The sequence below is a fragment of the Geotrypetes seraphini genome, chromosome 3 (genome assembly GCF_902459505.1).
Source record: "Geotrypetes seraphini chromosome 3, aGeoSer1.1, whole genome shotgun sequence".
Taxonomy (NCBI): Eukaryota; Metazoa; Chordata; class Amphibia; order Gymnophiona; family Dermophiidae; genus Geotrypetes; species Geotrypetes seraphini.
The window spans coordinates 322,646,867-322,665,500 of record NC_047086.1 but is presented as its reverse complement, the minus strand read 5'-3'; the positions used below and the strand labels follow the sequence as shown (position 1 = coordinate 322,665,500).

The window sequence follows — 18,634 nt, the reverse complement described above, 5'->3', positions numbered from 1 at the left end:
TTTCACTAGGTGATTTTCAGCTGTGACCTGCAGTGCTAGTGAACAGCTATTGTGTCTCACATGTTGTGGATGAGGGCAGCAACTGGTATCTTAAGGGATGATACTTGACAGGCTATAAGTAGGAATGAGAGCCCGGGAAGTCACTGGGATGCAGCTTGGGGGATTGGGAGGGAAGATTGAAGATTTGAGTGAACAAACGTTTATAAATTTGGGTGCCAGGAAGGAGAAAAAAAAAAAAAAAAAAGGGGGGGGGGGGGATCAGCATCAGCTAGCACTATGTTTCAGATCAAAGCTCATTCTCAGCTGACAAGATTTTGTCTAGATAACCAACTAGATTTTCAGCAATGTCGGACTTTCAACTCTTTTTAAACCTGACCTTCTTAATTGAGAGTGAGTAATGTTCTTGCTGTACATATGTATCTAGTGCATTATTGTGCAGTATTAAACACACCATAAATTTCTGTTTAAAGCACATATTGACTTTTATTCTTTTTATCAATCAGTAAACTCAAGCTTTATACAATCATGCAATATTTGATTAGGGCAGCTGAATTCTAATTTAAAATTGTTTAATTTGGCTCCAGATTTCGTATTTAAAGCTAAGAAATTTAAGGTCATGCATTTGGGCTGCAAACACCCCAGACCATGGCACAATTTAGGGGTGAAAAACTTTTGCACACAAAAGAGGAACGGGAGTACATTAAATTGAGGGTGCAGGAGTTTTTTTCCTGGCACAATTATAAATAAAAGATCAAAGTACAATAGCATCCTGATTATCCAAGATTGAATAACTGACACTCACCCAACTAGCAAAAACAAAGCAAAAATCGCCTGCAGAAACAATTTGTCCTCTCTCAAGCCCCCAAAGCAGCAGCGGCAATGGTCCTGATTGGACAACCCCCCCATCTGATTTCCCTACAGCCTCCAAATCAGCTGTGGTCCTGACCATCCCTCACTTACACCAAGCAGAAGTCGTGGCAGTGGCTCTGACCCTCCAATCCTCTCCTTCCAGCCCCGAAGCATCAATGGCAGTGGTCCTGCCCCGCCTCCTCCCCCACCTTCCTGAAGCAGCAGACAGCTAGCAGAGACAGTTCTGTAAACAGGCTTTTTGTGGCCAGACTCGGCAGGGCTTTTCCTCTGTTGTGTCATTTTTGACATGGCAGAGGAAAGGCCATGCTGGAGCTGGCCTTGAGCAGCCTGTTTACAGCGCTGCTTCTGCTGACCGGTTACCACAGTTGCTTCGGGGGGGGGGGGGGGGAGAGGACAGCATTGGGTAAGTGAGGGGATCCAGGAGGCCAGACCTGTGGGGAAAGAGGGAGGGCAGGCCCGGGGTGGGGAGGTGCACTAGAAGTGTGAAAGGGGGAGGATCGTACAGGGTGGAAGGGAGGGGAGATGGATGCTGGACCTATAACTGTGTGTTGGGGGGAGAAGGGGAGGGATAGAAAGTGACCCAGACCAGAAAAGAGAGTTGGAAGAACAGATGCTGAACATATGAATGGGGGGGGGGGGGGAGGTGAGGGGTGAGGTAGGATGAGGTGGAAAAGGAGCAGCATGGAGCATAAAGCATAGCTCCCTGTGCTAATAACCACTATTGTGATTTAGTAAAAAAAAAAAAAAAAAAAAAAAAAAAAGGGGAGTGGAATTATTTAATTAGCTTAACTGGCGTCGATAACAAGCTTAAATTAAAATTAATTTCTAATTAGGTGCCTACTACAACATGGGACGGGCAGATCATGGGTGGATCTTGAGCATATTTTACTTCTAGGCACCTAAATTGGACTTAGATGCTGGTATTTAGGCCAAGAAAACCTTGACATATATAGGGGGTGCCTAAGATTTTGACACCTACTATATCTACAGTAAATCTAATTTAAGCATCACTAGGCGAGATTCTATAAACGGCACTTAACTGAAGATTGAGAGCTGCTATGTATCATATTCCTCGGAGCCTATTTTTCAACACCGTTTATAGAATTGAGCCAATGTGTATGCGTGTGTAACATGTACAGATACATGTAAACATGTATGTCCATGGTTCCATGGGTATGCATTTGTATGTGGATGGCTGTGTTTCTATGTTTATTTTAAAAAGTGTTTATTAAAATTATTTATATATCGCTTAAATTGCCAAATAGGATCACAGTTAACAAAATAATCCAATTAAAATGAAAGGAACTCCATTAAAAATAGAAAGGGAAAGAAAAAGAAAATCACATTATATAAAATAACATAACTCGTACTTGTATTTTGGGGGTGTATTTTACATTTAATATTTATATTTTTATATTTATTTTAATAATTTCTATACTGTTTTGAGAATTTTAAGAACATAGTATACAAGCAAACATTAAAGTTCGTAGTTAAAAATGAATAACTTTGCATAAAAACAAAACTTTAAAAAAAGTCATGGCTAAAAATTAATAGGATCATAGCTAAAAATTAATAGCATATCTGTACAACATAACAGTTTATGTCTAAAAGAAAGCATAAACAAATAACTGTGTTTTGAGTAATTTTCTAAATATACTCCTCTCGCAACAATTCTGTATCTGCCCTACCAAGAAGTTCCAAATCTTAAATCCTGCACAACAAAAGGTCTTTTTACCAGTAACAACCAACCTTGGATTCACAGTCGTCTTCAGTAGGGCCAAATTCTCAGACCACAAGGATCTTTTTGGAATATAACTAAATATGTTATTTTTATATAATTCTGGAATATTTCAATACAGAAATTGATGATAAATCATTAAGTCTTTGTACTGTATTCTGACGGCGACTGGTAGCCAATGCAAATTTTGGAGATAAGGCAAAATGTGATCATATTTAGACAAACCCATTATCAATTTTGCTGCCGCATTTTGTGTAACCTGCAATGCTTTGCATTTAACCTTTTTTATTCAAAGATAAAGGGCATTGCAGTAATCAAGTCTCGACAAAAACATAGCTTAACTACAGTTTGAAAATCATATGGTGTTTGCATTGGTTTCAGCCGATGTAACAGATGCATCTGTGCAAAACAAGCTTGAACAGTCTTGATTACTTGCAACTTCATTGTTAGCCCAGAATCAAGTCTTACACCTAAAATAGTCATGAACTCATGCACTGGGAGAACAGCATCAATAATTCTCACTTCCGTGGGCCATTGAGGATCCAGTTTTCCTACCAGCATTATTTCAGTTTTATCTACATTTAGGGCCTGTTTTACAAAGCCACGCTAGCGACTGCTGCGCAGTAACGTCCACGAAGCCCATAGAGGTTTTAAGAGCTTCGGGGCTGTTGCCACGCGGCAGCCGGTAGCGCGACTTTGTAAAACAGGCCCTCAGTTTCAAACCAAGTTTTCCCATCCATTCCTCAATTTTACTCATATATTCACTCAATGATTTTTCAAAATTATCTTTCCATCCATCTACTGGAAAGAAAAAAATATCATCGTCTGCATAGATTCAATAATCTACCCCTACAGTTTCAAATAAATTCTATGTAGATATTAAATAATAAGACAGAGAGTGCAGAACCTTGCGGTACTCCTGTCCTAGCTGAATATGTATTTGAGATCTTGCATCCATTTATCACTTGAAAAGAGCGTCCTAAAAAAGGTATGTTTTAAGCGAATTAAAAACATCATGCATCCATATTTATAGTTAGATTTTAATTTGGTTTATATATGGTTGGAGAGGGGCTGTGATTTTTTAATTCTTATTCTCCCACTAAACCTATAGCAAGACAGAAGAATTAAGGGGTCCTTTTACTAAGGCGCACGCTAAATATTAGCGCATGGATGCGTTAGCGTTTAGCACGCTAAAATGGCTAGGGCGCCTTAGTAAAAGGACCCCTAAGCGAGAAGAATTTTTAAAATATTTTATATCTTATGTTTATATTCTATATAGGCATAGGGTGAATGTGATACGAGATTAGTTCAGGAGGATGCATTGTAACACAATGGGCCCCTTTTATGAAGGTGCGCTAGGGTTTTAAGCACACACACAAAAATGACTGCCTAAAATCTAGGAGGCGATAGTGGCTAGTGCACTCGGGAATTTAACGCAAGCTATTATGCGTGTTAAGGCCCTAGTGCACCTTTGTAAAAGGAGCCCCATGTCAACAGCCCATGTAATTAGCTCTGTTTTGTTACACCAGTACAGAAGCCTATGCTTTGTGACACTATTGAAAAGCTAATGTAAACGGCTCAGATTTGACTGTTTCAGTCATTAGAAGTGGTATATAAGCTTGAATAAATAATACGTCTGATGTATAAATAAAATATAAAAATACGATAACAGATTGAAACACTGAATTTAAGTCCTGTTATTGTAAGAAGGCCAATTGAAAATAGGCCTTTAGATGCATGAAAGGCGGCACTAGGAAAGCAAGCACCTATTTTATGCCATACATGTATAAGCATTCCCAGAGGCAAAGAATGGATGATACTGGGGCACGATGCACTTATGCATATATCTCTAAAAAATAAATAAAACGCATACATAACCACTGATTCTTACTGGCACAAACCCACAAAGATACGCCTGCCTCAAAGCAGCAGTTACTTTAACTTTTTTTTAAAATTCTTTATTCAGTTTTAACTCTTGCAATATTCAATCAGATAATTCGTACATATCACTTGACATTCCTACAATTATTGTCAAATGCATATAAAAAGACCCCTCCCCCACCCATTCCATTCATCAGGAATAAACCCATTAAATCACATAACATACCTCCCCATCCCCACATTAAATATAGTCCTATGTAATAAAAGGTGTCCAAGGTGTCTAATCATTAGAGTATGCAAACAATGGCCCCCAAATCTTTTTGAAACTATTATAATTTCCTTGCTGTATAGCTTTAGATGTCTTAAAATTTATTAAAAACTTTTCTTTTCTCAACTCCAATGGTAGACTATTTCATAAAAATGGAACCAAATAAAAAATGCACAATTTCTAGTTGAAGCAAGATGAGCCTTAAATATATGATCTTATATTATTTCTTCATATTCGTTAAAAATAAAGTTTAGAGCCAATTCTTCTAATTCAACAAATATTATAACAAATACACCAAATCCTTCTGCAAACTAGATACTTGCCCCCCAAATGTGATGAAAACGGCTCCGATCTACTTCAAAGCAAACATGCTACTATGGGTCAACTCCCTACTATCCGCAGGAAACTTCCCTCCAGAACAAGGACATATCTTAATAACCCCAATCATAAAAAGCATAAAGGACTCTTCCAACGCACCTTCCAATTACAGACCAATAGCTAACATACCACTATTCACCAAAATCGCGGAAGGGGCAGTAAAAGCAGAACTCTCCGCATACCTGGAAAAATTCAATATCCTAAGCGACAATCAATCGGGCTTCCGCACGGACCACAGCACAGAGACCATCATCGCCTCCTTACTAGACCACCTGCACATACTCTTCAGTCGGGGCACCAGCGCCCTGATCTTACAATTTGATCTAAGCAGTGCGTTTGACCTAGTTGACCACACTATTCTCCTGGAATGCTTGGCCCACATTGGAATCTCAGACCGGGTACTCAGCTGGTTCCAAGGGTTCCTACGAAACAGATCCTACAGGGTACACAAAAAGGACAACTTCTCCTACAGCTGGGTGAACTCCTGCGGTGTACCACAAGGCTCCCCCTTATCCCCCACCCTGTTCAATATCTACCTCGCCTCCCTCAGTAACCTCCTTCACAAACTTAAGCTAAAATTCTTCATCTATGCAGATGACATCACAATTGTCATCCCTCTAACCAGTCTATCCCAGGATCTTCTCAACTACATAACTAGCATACTCAGCCAGATAGAACTCTGGATGCTCTCCTTCAAACTAAAGCTCAACCCAGACAAAACAAAATTCTTTCTAGCCACCCCCAAAGACAAAATCAAAGACACCACAATCCAGGTGAAAGGATTGGTTTTCCCACTCGAACAAACATTAAAAATACTAGGAGTCACGCTTGACAAACATCTATCCCTAGAAAACCACACCGACCTCATTGTCAAGAAAGGCCTTTCAGCACTCTGGAAACTCCGTACCATAAAGAAATATTTCGATGACACTGCATTTCGACTATTAGTTCAATCCTCTATCCTCAGCATACTGGATTACTGCAATATCATTTACCTAAGCTCCACAAAGAAAATCACCAGAAGACTAAAACTGATTCAAAACACAGCTGTCCGCCTCATTTTCGGCCTGAACAAATGGGAACACATCACCCCCTTCTACCACCAACTGCACTGGCTACCCTTCGATTCCCGAGTCCTCTTCAAGTTCGCCTGCATCTGTTACAAGACAGTATTTGGTCTCTCACCAAAATACCTCTCCCCACATTTCAATATGTATCGCACCAACAAGAAATCCCGCAGAATCCAGTTGTTTACCTTCCCCTCCATAAAATCATGCCAGCTCAAAAGATTCATCGACAAAACTTTCGCCTTCCAGGCGGCCAAGCTGAACCCTTGGCTAGCCCAAATGATGCTAGAGGCCCCGACCTACCTAGACTTCAGAAAACTTCTCAAAACACACCTCTTCCGCGAACAAGACCCTTAGTCCTTACTCCCCGCATACACTCCAACCCCCCCCACCCCCACCTCCCTCTCCCCCCCCCTCTTCTGATTTCCCACTCCCTCCATTTTATCCTCTAACCCAACTACGATAAACCTGTGACTCCTTCCGCGCTACCTGCAATTCCGATAAAATTTTTGTAAATCCGGGTTCAGACCGGATCCTAATGTAACGAATGTAAACCGCCTAGAACTCTCTGGGTATGGCGGGATATAAGAACCTAATAATAATAATAATAATAATAATAATAATAATTACAGGCAATGCGATGAATAGCTAGAGCAATCAGTGCCAAATATTTTGATGGATGCTGATAAATTTGAGATATCTGATATCATTATATCTTAATGTGTTTTCTCATTAAAAGTATCCATTATGTAAAAAGTTCTGTATTTATTATAGAGCTTTATATAAACATATCGCCTCTTATCAACAGTGTGCAATGCTTGGTTCTCTAATCAGATCTCAGTGTAGTTAGTAAATGTTTGCTTTGGCTATTAAATGTCTTTATACAGTATTTAAACCACTCAGTAACCTGGGTTCTGTCTCCTCTCCTTTTTAAATCACAGTAGCACAATAGCAGAGCACATTTACTACTGAAGCCATGGCAAACCTCTGGCTGTGTTTCAGTGTCATACTGTCTTCCACAATCCTCTTGTCTTCTGCTGGTATTCCTGGAGGTCCAATAAACATCGATCCAAATACCCCTGAGGTACAGGAGGCAGCCAGATATGCTTTGACTTTATACAATCAGAAGTCGGAGAACGCAAATCTCTACAAAATTGTGAAAATTCAATCAGCACAATCGCAGGTATAGTAACAGTGCCTCCAAAGTAATTATTGTGTCTCATTTATATTTGTTTCCTGTCTCAATAATGACTTTTCTCTACAGACAAGCAGATAAGATGCAGGTACGCTAGTTGGTGGTGTCATCCAATGGAGCCAACATGCTGGAGATCTCCCCTACTAAATTCAAATTTTATGGAGTGGGCACACACAGGGACTGCCACTTGAAAAGTCCACCAGCATAGATTGAGGTCTATTTACCTCATCCGTACTACATGCCAGTCATAGTTCTCCCTCTCTGTCTATGGAGCCTTACACAACCAGCTGGAAAAAAACAACAATCTCTCCAGATATCCAACCTTCCACCCTCTTTAACTGCCTGATGAACTCAACCTGTGCTGCAGGGCTCCATCTGTCTGCAGGCATGGTGACCACTGGCTAGAAGCCTTCCTCCCTGCCCTTGGCCTCAGTATCTGCTCTAACTTCAAATGAGGCATACAAGATTCTTAGCTCCTCACCCATCAGCCACAAAGCATTGGGCCCCAAAATACTGATTTGACCCGTTTCAGTGCCAGATATCAGTGCCGATTGCTGCTCCACACTGTCTCCTCATGCCGTCAGCACACAGAAAACCATGCTCGGCCAGCTCAGGGACTTTCCTTCCCCAAGCCTAAATCCAAAATGGGAAAGCACTCCTCCACCCACAAGGCCACATCTTCCTTGGTAGCCTGCAAGTCCTCACAACTGGGGCCCAAAAATTACTCAACTCTCATTCTTCAGGTTCATTCCCAACGACTGCAGCCAGCATAGCAGCCATAACTCCGGTTAGAGCTACCACCTCCTCCTTCTCTCTGGGAGACCTAGGTGTGCCCTAACTGACTCCCATTTAAAAAAAAGTTTGGATAATTTCCTAAAAGTCCATAAGCTATTAAGATGGGAAAATCTACTGCTTTTTTCTAGGATAAGCAGTATAAAATCTGTTTTACTCTTTGGGGCTCTTTCTAGGTACTTATGGCCTAGATTAGCCACTTTGGGGAAAAAGGATGGATTTGATGGAACTTCAGTCTGTTCCAGTATAGCACCTGTTATGTTCTTATGTTCTAACCTGTTAAGATCTGGGCTTAATGCAAAATGTTTTAAGCCCAGATTGTCTGTAACTGGTTTTTGTAAGTCCCACACTAACTTTGCAAATCCTGGATGCTAATGGTAAACACATATTGCAGGACCACATATCACCCCCTATTTAGAAGGCATTATTCATGAGAACATATGAATAGCCATACTGAGTCAGACCAATGGTCCTTCTAGCCTAGTATGTTTCATTAGAAACCGAAATAGTAGCAACCAATCACAGAGCAAGAAATGGTGAGCTAATCAGAATGCACTAACTGAAAAATACTTCCATGCCTATTCCCTTACTGTGGAATAGCACCTCCCAAAAAAAATACAAACAAATAACACGCTATTAATGCACGATGTCAGCTGTCTCAAAACACATGAATGCATTTATGTAGTTAGCCTTTTTTGGTACACTAACTGCACATTAGGACTTAATGAAAGAACTCCATAAGCTTACTCTACTTGATACTTTTCATATCATTTCTTTATTAAGAAATTGCCTTAATGTTAATCTTATTGAACTATATGCTTTTTGTCAAAAATATATAATTTCCCTAGAAATTATATACTAAGAAGAACTTGTAGGATATTGGAGAGGAAGTGGAGAATGACAGGGTCTTTATTGGATAAGGATGATGCCCCCCCCCAACAAAATTATACCCTTCCCCTCTCCTTCTTGTCCATGAGGTTGCTGCACCTTTTATTTATATATTTTTTATCTGTATTAGTTTTTCAAAACTAATACAAAGTGCCAGGAATTATACAGACATTAATAAACAAAATAAGCACTTAAAATTCAATCAATAACAATGCAGAAGAAAAATATCCTTCCCCTCCCCATCAACCATATTTAATCAAAGAATAAACCAAAAAGATACCTCCCCTTCACCCACCCTGTCCTGGATGTGTATAAAAATAAACAAAAAATTAAACAGAAAAAAAAAAAGATGACTATGTTGAAGTAATAAAGGATGTCAACAGGTCCCCAAACCAATTTAAATAAATTGCTATGCCCCAACATATCAGCATTCATCTTTTTGTATCTGTATCCTAAACATAAACTGGCCCACCAAAAAGGAAAATTCAGGCAGTCACAATTTTTCCAATTGCGAGTTCCTATTTGATTGGCTATCCATGTCATAATTAGGAAAAGTCTGCATTTGTAGAGGTCCATAGGGGGCTTAATATGCGGCAATGTTCCACGTATAACTTCTTCATATGTCAAAGGAATTGTTGATTTCCAGAAGTTGAGTATAGATCAATAGATCAACAACAGATGATCCAGTGTCCCTATGTCTAGATGACAGTGCCAGCATCTATTAGATTTAGAACTGTCTAACTTATGTAACCTAACAGGGGTCCAAAAAGATCTATGTAACAGAAAATACCATGTTTGTCTCATAGATGCTGATGCTGTACATCTCATCCTCCAAGTCCAAATTCGTGGCCATCAAGACACAGAAATATACTGCTTTATCTCAATGCTCCAAATGTCTAAGACAATTTTTGGGTTTCTTATTCAAGAATTCAGAAATTAATTTATACCACCAGGCAGCCTGATGCCCCATCAAATCTGTCTGGCACCTTTTATTTTTTGAATTTTACTTACAAAAATTTGGCGAACATCAATTAACTATCCCATTCCGCTCCTCCAATTCATAGAAAAATAGAAATATGGTGGCAGATAAAGGTCAAATGGCCCATCTAGTCTACCCATCCACAGTAACTATTATCTTTTTCTCTCTCAGAGAGTTCCTACGTGCCTATCCCAGGCTCTCTTGAATTCAGACACAGTCTCTGTCTCCATCACCTCCTCCTGAAGCGGCTTATTCAGGCACCATCTCTCCCAAGCTCTACAATTCTTTCCTCTCCACTATCTTTACTGTGAGGCTTTTCCATGTATCCAACATCCTTTCCATAAAGAAATATTTTACTCGTAAGTCTAGCAATATTTAAATGTTTCTATCATAACATCCCTCTCCCATCTTCCTTGTGTGTACTGTATACCAGAGACATATAGAGAGACACTATCGCCTCTTTTTTCTCTCTTTTTAATTTTGCACCCACGTGTCCGACTGGCTTTTGTTGGCACATTCTACCTGCTTGACCATCTTAAGATTACTATTTTTTCATAGACAGAAATATTTCATCCCTTCTCCCTCTTTTTTCATAGACAGAAATATTTCATCCTTTATATTGTATAATTCCCTTTGGGTTTTGAAGACCAAATACACGGCTCTGTATTTTTTTTTAGTATTAAATCATAGCTACCAAAAACTAAACTGTTCTGCAAGTTTTGCTAGATCCCTTCTCATTGTATGTATACCTTCTCAGATGTCTACCCTGTTACATATTTTGACAATTTCTTTAAAGAGACAAATCTTTACCTGACAACCCTTCTACAATATTGCTTACAAAAATTATAACAGGAACAAGGACCAATCCTTGAGAAATATCACTGGTAAAACCCTTATACTCAGAGTGAATGCCAGTGTTGGATTAAACAGAAGCTTCCTTCTATCCCCCAGAAATATCCCTAAAGTAGGACTGATCTCCAGCTGCTCCCGTCTATGCTGGCGACAGGTTCAAAATGGCATCCATGACCCCTAGCTGTAGTCTTATGTTACTGCTAGGGGTCAAGCTGTCATAAGATCCGCAAGTATGTTGCGTTTCCAAATTGTTCCCGATATGTAAAAACAAGATTGCCCAAAATGCTCCCCGTCTTATATTTGCTCTTTTTTTATTTTATTCATTTAAAATTTTGCTTTTCACTAGATTGTTGCTGGAGTAAAATACACAATAGTAGCAGAAATGGGACTGACACAGTGCAAGAAAGGGTCCACTGACAATGCAGCTTCCTGTTCATTACTGAACACTTCAGGACAGGTAAATTGGAATTCTCTCTCTTCATTAACATTATATGGATCAATATTCAGGACTATGTAATGAGGCAGGAGAGCCCAGTTCAACAGCACTGACTAGGTACAAGGCACTATCCAGTTAATGCTGGGGTGATCCAGACGCATAGGATGGGTGGTCCTGGAAATTATATGGTTACTGTCAGGGCAGTAAGAATGTATAAATGGCAGTCTTAATTCTTCCAGATATCTATTCAGGCATCAGCACTGAATATCGGCAGTATTATAGCCCCCTCCCTTTCCTTGATGCCTTAAGCATGTGTTTATTTTGCCATATGGTTAATCCAGGGCTGCTGCTGGTGGAATTTAGGTCCTAAATCTGCCCATGGTGGTCAGCTTTTCTAAAACCCTGACTTCAGCAGACTGACTATCAACATGACAGATTATATTCAAATGAAGAAATTTTGGGCCGGATTCTGTATAGGACACCCGGTCTCAGAAGCCGACAGGCATCCTATATAGAATTGGGCCTAAGGCTGCCTACAATAAACCTGATTTACAGAATCAGGTCATTGTAGATGCGACTGCTAAACTTATCGCGGCAGGGAGATCCCTTGCCACAATAAGATTAGTGGCCACGTCTACTTACAATGTAGGCCAGCATTTTGCTGACCTACATTCTAAGCATCTCCCGCTGGCATAGTGAGACGTGTACGACTGCCTAGGTTCGCCTAAGGCTACTTCAGGGGCAAACCACACCCACGGCTAGCTTTAGGCGAGCTTAGGTGGGCATGCAGGCCTCCCTAGGCTCCTGGAGGTGGCCTGCCCTGGGAGTATTTGTTTTTTTTTTAAACAAACATTCATCCTAATTGCCTGGATAGACAGCGGTAGGATGACTACCACTGCCTACAACATCCTGTAAGTGAATATTTTTCAAAATAGGTTTGCAATACATTTATCATCCGATAAAATGCAAGAAAAGATGCATAATATTGAGGACCATCAAAACAATATAGAGCATAGCAGTACCAACAACCAATATTTTATTGTATTTGATAATACCGCTCTGCCAACATGTCAGGGCAGTGTATATGGAAAATATTCACTAGGAATAGATAAAGAGGAAAGGACTGCCATAATGATAGGAAAGAGCAGTGGCCTAGTAAGGGGGGGGTGGGAGGTTGGACCGTCCCAGGTGCCATCTTGATGGGGGCACCAGCACCTCTTTGGCTCTTCGCTGGCACGAGCAGCATCGCCAACCTGCTGTTCACATCGACCCTGGCCCTCCCTGAAGTCACTCCTTGACTGTGGGACCAGAGGGAGAGTCAAGGCTGGCATGGGCAGCGGGTTGGAGATGCTACTTGTGCCAGTGAAGAGTTAAAGAGGTACAGGAGGAAGGGAAGTTTATAGGTTATGCACCGATGTGCGTACAACTTAGGCAAAGGTATTTATGCCAGGTTTTCCTAGACTAATGGGTGCACCCAAAAGTTATTCAATGCACTGGTGCTAAGCGTGATTCCATGTGATGCACATGACTTTTATAGAATCGCGATTAGCACCGCACTAGTTGGCACTGATTTTTAGGCTCCTTATATAGAATCGGGGAGAAGTCACCTTGAACTTTGTACTTTGGAAAGTGCAGTGCACATGTCTCAACTAATCTATTTTTGTTCATCTTACAGCCATTGGTGTGCACATTTGTTGTACTGGAGCAGGCATGGCTTAATGTAATATCTGTTTTGGACAGTTCCTGTACACCATCTGGACAATGAGAAATCTGCTAAATCTAGAATCAACATTCTTATTCATTGCTAGCAAAATTAATCTGTATTTCTTTCTTAAAGAAGGGTTGATTTCATAGTATGTAGTATCCTAACTGAACTTTTCTTGCATTAAAATCTTCACAGCAGTTATGTCAAAGTTTCTGTTTTACTTGCATTTCAAATGTGGTATCATGATTATTTTACATCTATAAACTGTACACATCATGCAAAAATGTGATCATATGAAAAACAAATAATATAAGAATAACATAAGTCAACACTGCATGAAGTTAAACTGTAGGGTACTAGAGAAAAGTATAGGTCCTGTTTGGACAAGGGAATAAGGAACCAATTGAAAAGTTCATACCTAAAGAATAATTTTCTAACAGGTCATTTTGGTGAGGAGGCCAAGTGAGTATCTATTCTTAGCCTATTTTATGAAGACACATAGGTTCCATGGAGTTTTATTTTAGAAAGAATGAGGAGGAAATACGGATGTCCACTGGGCCATGGAGAATTCCTCAATGTATTTTGCAAGAAGCTCTGCAGGACTACATATTGAAGGCTCCCCATATCCAGGAGGTAGCAACGAATTAAAAAAAGCTACATATTAGTTGAAAATGAGTTCTCTTAGTCTACTTTTAAAAATCATTGTTCTTTGATGTGAAAATTACAGCACCATACTGAAGCACCATGTCCTCTCGATCATTCTTCCCCTCCAGAAACAACCCCCTGCTCCTCCCAACAGTCATCATAGCTCCCCCCCCCCAGTATTCCAATTCCATAATTAAAACCCCCCCTAGTAGAATGGAAACCCTCCAAGAGTCCCCCACACAAGACCCTGACCCATCCCTGACCTTTCTGGTGGTCCTTGGTATCTAGGTTGAACAAGATCGATTCCCTGGTCCTGGGTTCAAAATAGCATTACCACTAGGGGTCAGTCTGCCAAATATTGGCGTTTCCATTATGCTGGGGTAGGTAGAAGGTCTTCATCTGGAGCAGGAGGATTCATTCTTGGGCAGGGGATCGGGTGGAGGAAGTGCCAATCTACACATTGTGACCAGGCAAGGCTTAGAAACATAGAAACATGATGGCAGATAAAGGCCAAATGGCCCATCTAGTTTGCCCATCCGCAGTAACCATTATCTCTTTCTCTCTCCGAGAGATTCCATGTGCCTATCCCAGGCCCTTGTGAATTCAGACACAATTTCTGTCTCCACCACCTCTTCTGGGAGACTGTTCCATGCATCTACCACCCTTTCAGTAAAAAAGTATTTCCTAAGGCTTGGACTGAATCAGACCAGAGCCCTGACTCGGACCATCCAAACCTTGGCCGAGCGGTAAGGCGAGTTTTGGAGGGTAGCTAGGTACGCAAATATAAATAAATGACAATGAAAAACTGTCCAGTGTGAACTTTATTATGCTACTCTGTATCACAGTGCGTGTTTTCTTGAGATGGTGACCAAAACCCCCTTAGTATTTGCAAAAACCAAAACCACTTCTTAATTCCACACAGCTTGTTGAATCACAGTGTTTAGCATTATTACGGCTCAAACCAATATTACAGTCAACAGCAGCTTGCCTCTGAAGTAGCTCTTTGGGGTGAACCATAATTCATACCCCAAGGCTTGGGATTCTTCCTAACTCCTTTAGATCTGGCCTTTACAAATTCTCTACTCAACAAACACAACTAGTTGATTAAAAAAAAAAAAGTAAAAAATTAAACCTTCAGCGGGCAATTTCACCCATGTCTGTGCTCTGCAAGATTCCATTACAAACCAGACTTACTTGAAGAAACCAGAAGTTTCAAGTCAGCCGCACTGTGCATGCATGAGTGCCTTCCCGCCCAGCATAGGGCGCGTCTCCTCAGTTCAGATAGCTAGCAGAGAAGCCAACCAGGGGAGGTGGGCGAGTTGTGAGAATAGCTGCCTGCTGTCCCTGGATAATACCTGTTACAGTAAGTAACTGTGCTTTATCCCAGAACAAGCAGGCAGCCTATTCTCGCTTATGGGTGACCTCTAAGCTAACCAGAATGGGATGGTGGGAGTGTTGGCAATTCAGAAGAATAAATTTTGTTAACACTGCCTGGCCAAAATGGCCATCTTGTCTGGAGAAAACATCCAGACAATAGTGAGAAGTGAAAGTATGAACCGAGGACCAAGTGGCAGCCTTTTCTCAACAGGTGGAATCTGAGGAAAGCTACTGAAGCTGCCATTGCTCTGACCTTATGGGCTGTGACTCTACTGTGTAAGGGTAATCCAGCCTGGGCACAGCAGAAAGAGATACAAGCAGCCATCCAGTTGGAGATGGTACGGTTAGAGATAGGATGTCCCAACTTGTTTGGATCGAAAGAGACAAAAAGTTGAGGAGCAGTTCTGTGTGGTTTGGTACGTTCCAAATAGAGGGCCAAAGCACGTTTACAGTCCAGAATATGAAGAGCTGATTCTCCAAGATGAGAATGAGGCTTTGGAAAGAACAATGGAAGAATAATGGATTGGTTGAGATGAAATTCCGATAACACTTTAGGGAGGAATTTAGGATGAGTACGTAGGACCACCTTGTCAGGATGGAAGACAGTGAAAGGTGGATCAGCAACTAAAGCTTGCAGCTCACTGACTCTTCTAGCAGAAGTGAGAGCAATGAGAAACACCATTTTCCAAGTGAGATACTTGAGATGAGACGTAGACATTGGTTCAGATGGAGGCTAGAACAACATTGAGGTCCCAAACCACAGGAGGCGGTTTGAGAGATGGTTTGACATTAAAAAGTCCTTTCATGAATCTGGAAACCACTGGATGAACAGAGAGGGGATTCCCTTTAATAGGCTGATGGAAAGCCGCTATTGCACTGAGATGGACTTGGATCGATGTAGACTTGAGGCCAGAGGTGGATAAGTGCAAAAGGTAGTCCAAAACAGAAGATAAGGAGGAATGTTGAGGCTCCTTATTTTGAGAAAAACACCACATAGAAAATCTAGCCCATTTTAGTTAATGGCATTGTCTAGTGGTAGGATTCCTAGAAGCCTTGAAAATGTCTCTTACAGGTTGAGAAAACTGAAGAGGAGTTATGTTGAGAGGTACCCAGCTGTCAGGTGTAGAGACTGCAGGTTGGGATGAAGCGGAGATCCTGGACTCTGTGTAAGCAGAGGTGGAAAAACTGGTAGAAGATATGGCTCCCTGCTGCTGAGTTGAAGTAGAAGGGAGTACCAAGGTTGTCTCGGCCACCGAGGAGCAATCAGAATCATGGTGGCATGATCCTTCTTCAACTTGACCAGAATTTTGAGAATGAGAGGGAATGGAGGGAATGCATACAGGAAGAGATTCGTCCATTCCAAAAGAAAAGCATCTGCTTCGAGGTGATGAGGAGAATATATCCTGGAGCAGAACTGAGGCAGTTTGTAGTTGTGGGGAGCTGCAAAGAGATCTATCTGAGGCATTCCCTCACTGTGAAAAAATGTGATGAAGAGGCGAGGAATGGAGTGTCCATTTGTGAGGTTGCAGAACTGAGGCAGTTTGTAGTTGTGGGGAGCTGCAAAGAGATCTATCTGAGGCATTCCCTCACTGTGAAAAAATGTGATGAAGAGGCGAGGAATGGAGTGTCCATTTGTGAGGTTGCAGAAGATGACTCAAATTGTCTGCCAAGCGATTTTTTGCCCCTTGAATGTAGACAGCTTTGAGGAAGGTGTTGTGGTGGATTGCCCAGTCCCAAACCTTCTGAGCTTCTTGACAAAGGGAGGAAGAACCAGATACTCCCTGTTTGTTGACATAGTACATGGTGACTTGGTTGTCCGTCCGAATAAGGACTACCTGGTCGTGGAGAAGATGTTGAAAAGCTTTGAGAGCCTTGAAAATCGCTCCGAGTTCCAACAGATTGATGTGACAGTGACGATCCGTACTGGTCCAGTGGCCTTGTGTACGGAAACCATCGAGATAAGCGCCCCAAGCGTATGTCGAAGAATCTGTCATGAGGACCTTCTGATGAATGGGCGTTTGAAAAAGCAAGCCTCTGGAGAGATTGGAAGAGAGCATCCACCAATGGAGAGACTGCTTCAATGAAGGAGTGACTGATATGAGTCAAGAAAGTGGGTCGCAAACTTGCGTCCATTGAGATGCCAGGGTCCACTGAGGAATTCTGAGGTGAAGTCTGGCAAAAGGAGTCACGTGTACTGTGGAAGCCATGTGACCTAGTAGTTCCATCATGTGTCTCACTGAGATGGAAGAGCGGGAAGACACTGTATGACAGAGTTGAAGGAGAGCTTCCAGACGTTGTTGCGGAAGGAATGCTCTGAGTTGGATAGTATCCAGAACAGCTCCGATGAATTGTAGATTCTGTGAGGGCTGAAGTTGGGATTTAGGAAAGTTGATTTCGAATCCCAAACTGTGTAGGAACCACTTAGTCCATTGGGTCGTTACAATAACCCCATGAGATGTGGAATCCTTGATGAGTCAGTCGTCTAGGTAGGGAAACACCTGAAGACCATGGTTCCTTAGAGCTGCTGCTACCACCACCAGGCACTTGGTGAAGACTCTAGGAGATGATTCCAGGCCAAGGTTTAGCACTCTGTATTGAGAATGCAGACGCTCCACCCAAAATCTAAGATATTGACGGGAGGACAGATGAGAGGATGCGAGTAGAAACCTCCTCGAGATCCATAGAACAGAAGCAATCATTCTGATCTATATTAAAAATGGTTCTCAGATCACCTGTCTTCGTTGGAACTTAGGAAGGTACGGGAGTAAAACTCCCTGCTCTGCTGTTCGAGGTAACTTCCTCGATGGCAGAGAGATGAAGCAGAGCTGTAACTTCCTGAAGAAGAAGGGTGGTCTGGAATGGATTAGAAGGATACTCTCTTAGAGGAAGCTCTGGTGGAACCTGAGGGAAAGGAAGAGACTGTCCAACCCTGATTATTGAGAAAGGACAGAGGCAGAACGATGGAGGTTATGCTCTGTTAAGCAGTCATAAAAGGCTGCAAAGCCTTAGGTGCAGTAGAAGACTGAGGTTTCTGTTGCTTCGGTTCCTTGGAAGGGGCTTGTTTTGCAGGAGCTGACCGTGGTTATGGTCTGACAATGGAAGCAAAATATGTTTTATTGTCCCACACTTCCTGGTGGCAGCCTCTACAGATTCATGAAAGAAGCCATTGCTCTGGCAAGGAATGTTAGCCAGACAGACCTGAGGATTAGGAACTATGATAATGGTGCGAAGCAAGGCCCAGAGGCGCAGTGCTACAGAGAAACAGTGGCCCAAACCGACAATTCAAGGCATCATAAGATGACTGGAGAAGATGCAATCCGAGTTGTGACAGAGTAGTAGTAACGTCTTGGATCTCGAAATGTGTATGTAAATCCAGGTGCTTCAGGAAACCTGGAAGAAGATCAAGAAGGATCTTGATAAAGACGGTGTCCAAACTTGTCTATAGTGTGACCCTCCCTTTCAGAAGGAACAGTAGGATAGACCTTGGAATGATGAGTTCTATTCAAAAGGAACTCCAGAAAGAGGGATTGGAGAGATAATTGTGAATTCCCAAACCCTTTGCA

General features: G+C 41.6%; 1 protein-coding gene across 1 annotated transcript; it reads left to right on the top strand.

Annotated features, from left to right (window-relative positions):
- Positions 1–7,148: 7,148 nt before the first annotated feature.
- LOC117357973 (cystatin-like) lies at positions 7,149–13,204 on the top strand. Its single transcript, XM_033939271.1, has 3 exons — positions 7,149–7,385; positions 11,255–11,365; positions 13,020–13,204. Exons 1-3 carry the CDS (start codon positions 7,179–7,181, stop codon positions 13,107–13,109), a joined length of 408 nt encoding a protein of 135 aa, XP_033795162.1. The 5' UTR covers positions 7,149–7,178; the 3' UTR covers positions 13,110–13,204.
- The last annotated feature ends 5,430 nt before the right edge of the window (positions 13,205–18,634 follow it).

What these genes read in the sequence shown, in the direction of transcription:
- LOC117357973 (XM_033939271.1), top strand. Translation starts at nt 7,179, where the DNA reads ATGGCAAACCTCTGGCTGTGTTTCAGTGTCATACTGTCTTCCACAATC. An exon ending in TTCAATCAGCACAATCGCAG is followed by an intron (nt 7,386 to 11,254) that starts GTATAGTAACAG and finishes GCTTTTCACTAG; the next exon opens with ATTGTTGCTGGAGTAAAATA. An exon ending in TACTGAACACTTCAGGACAG is followed by an intron (nt 11,366 to 13,019) that starts GTAAATTGGAAT and finishes TTCATCTTACAG; the next exon opens with CCATTGGTGTGCACATTTGT.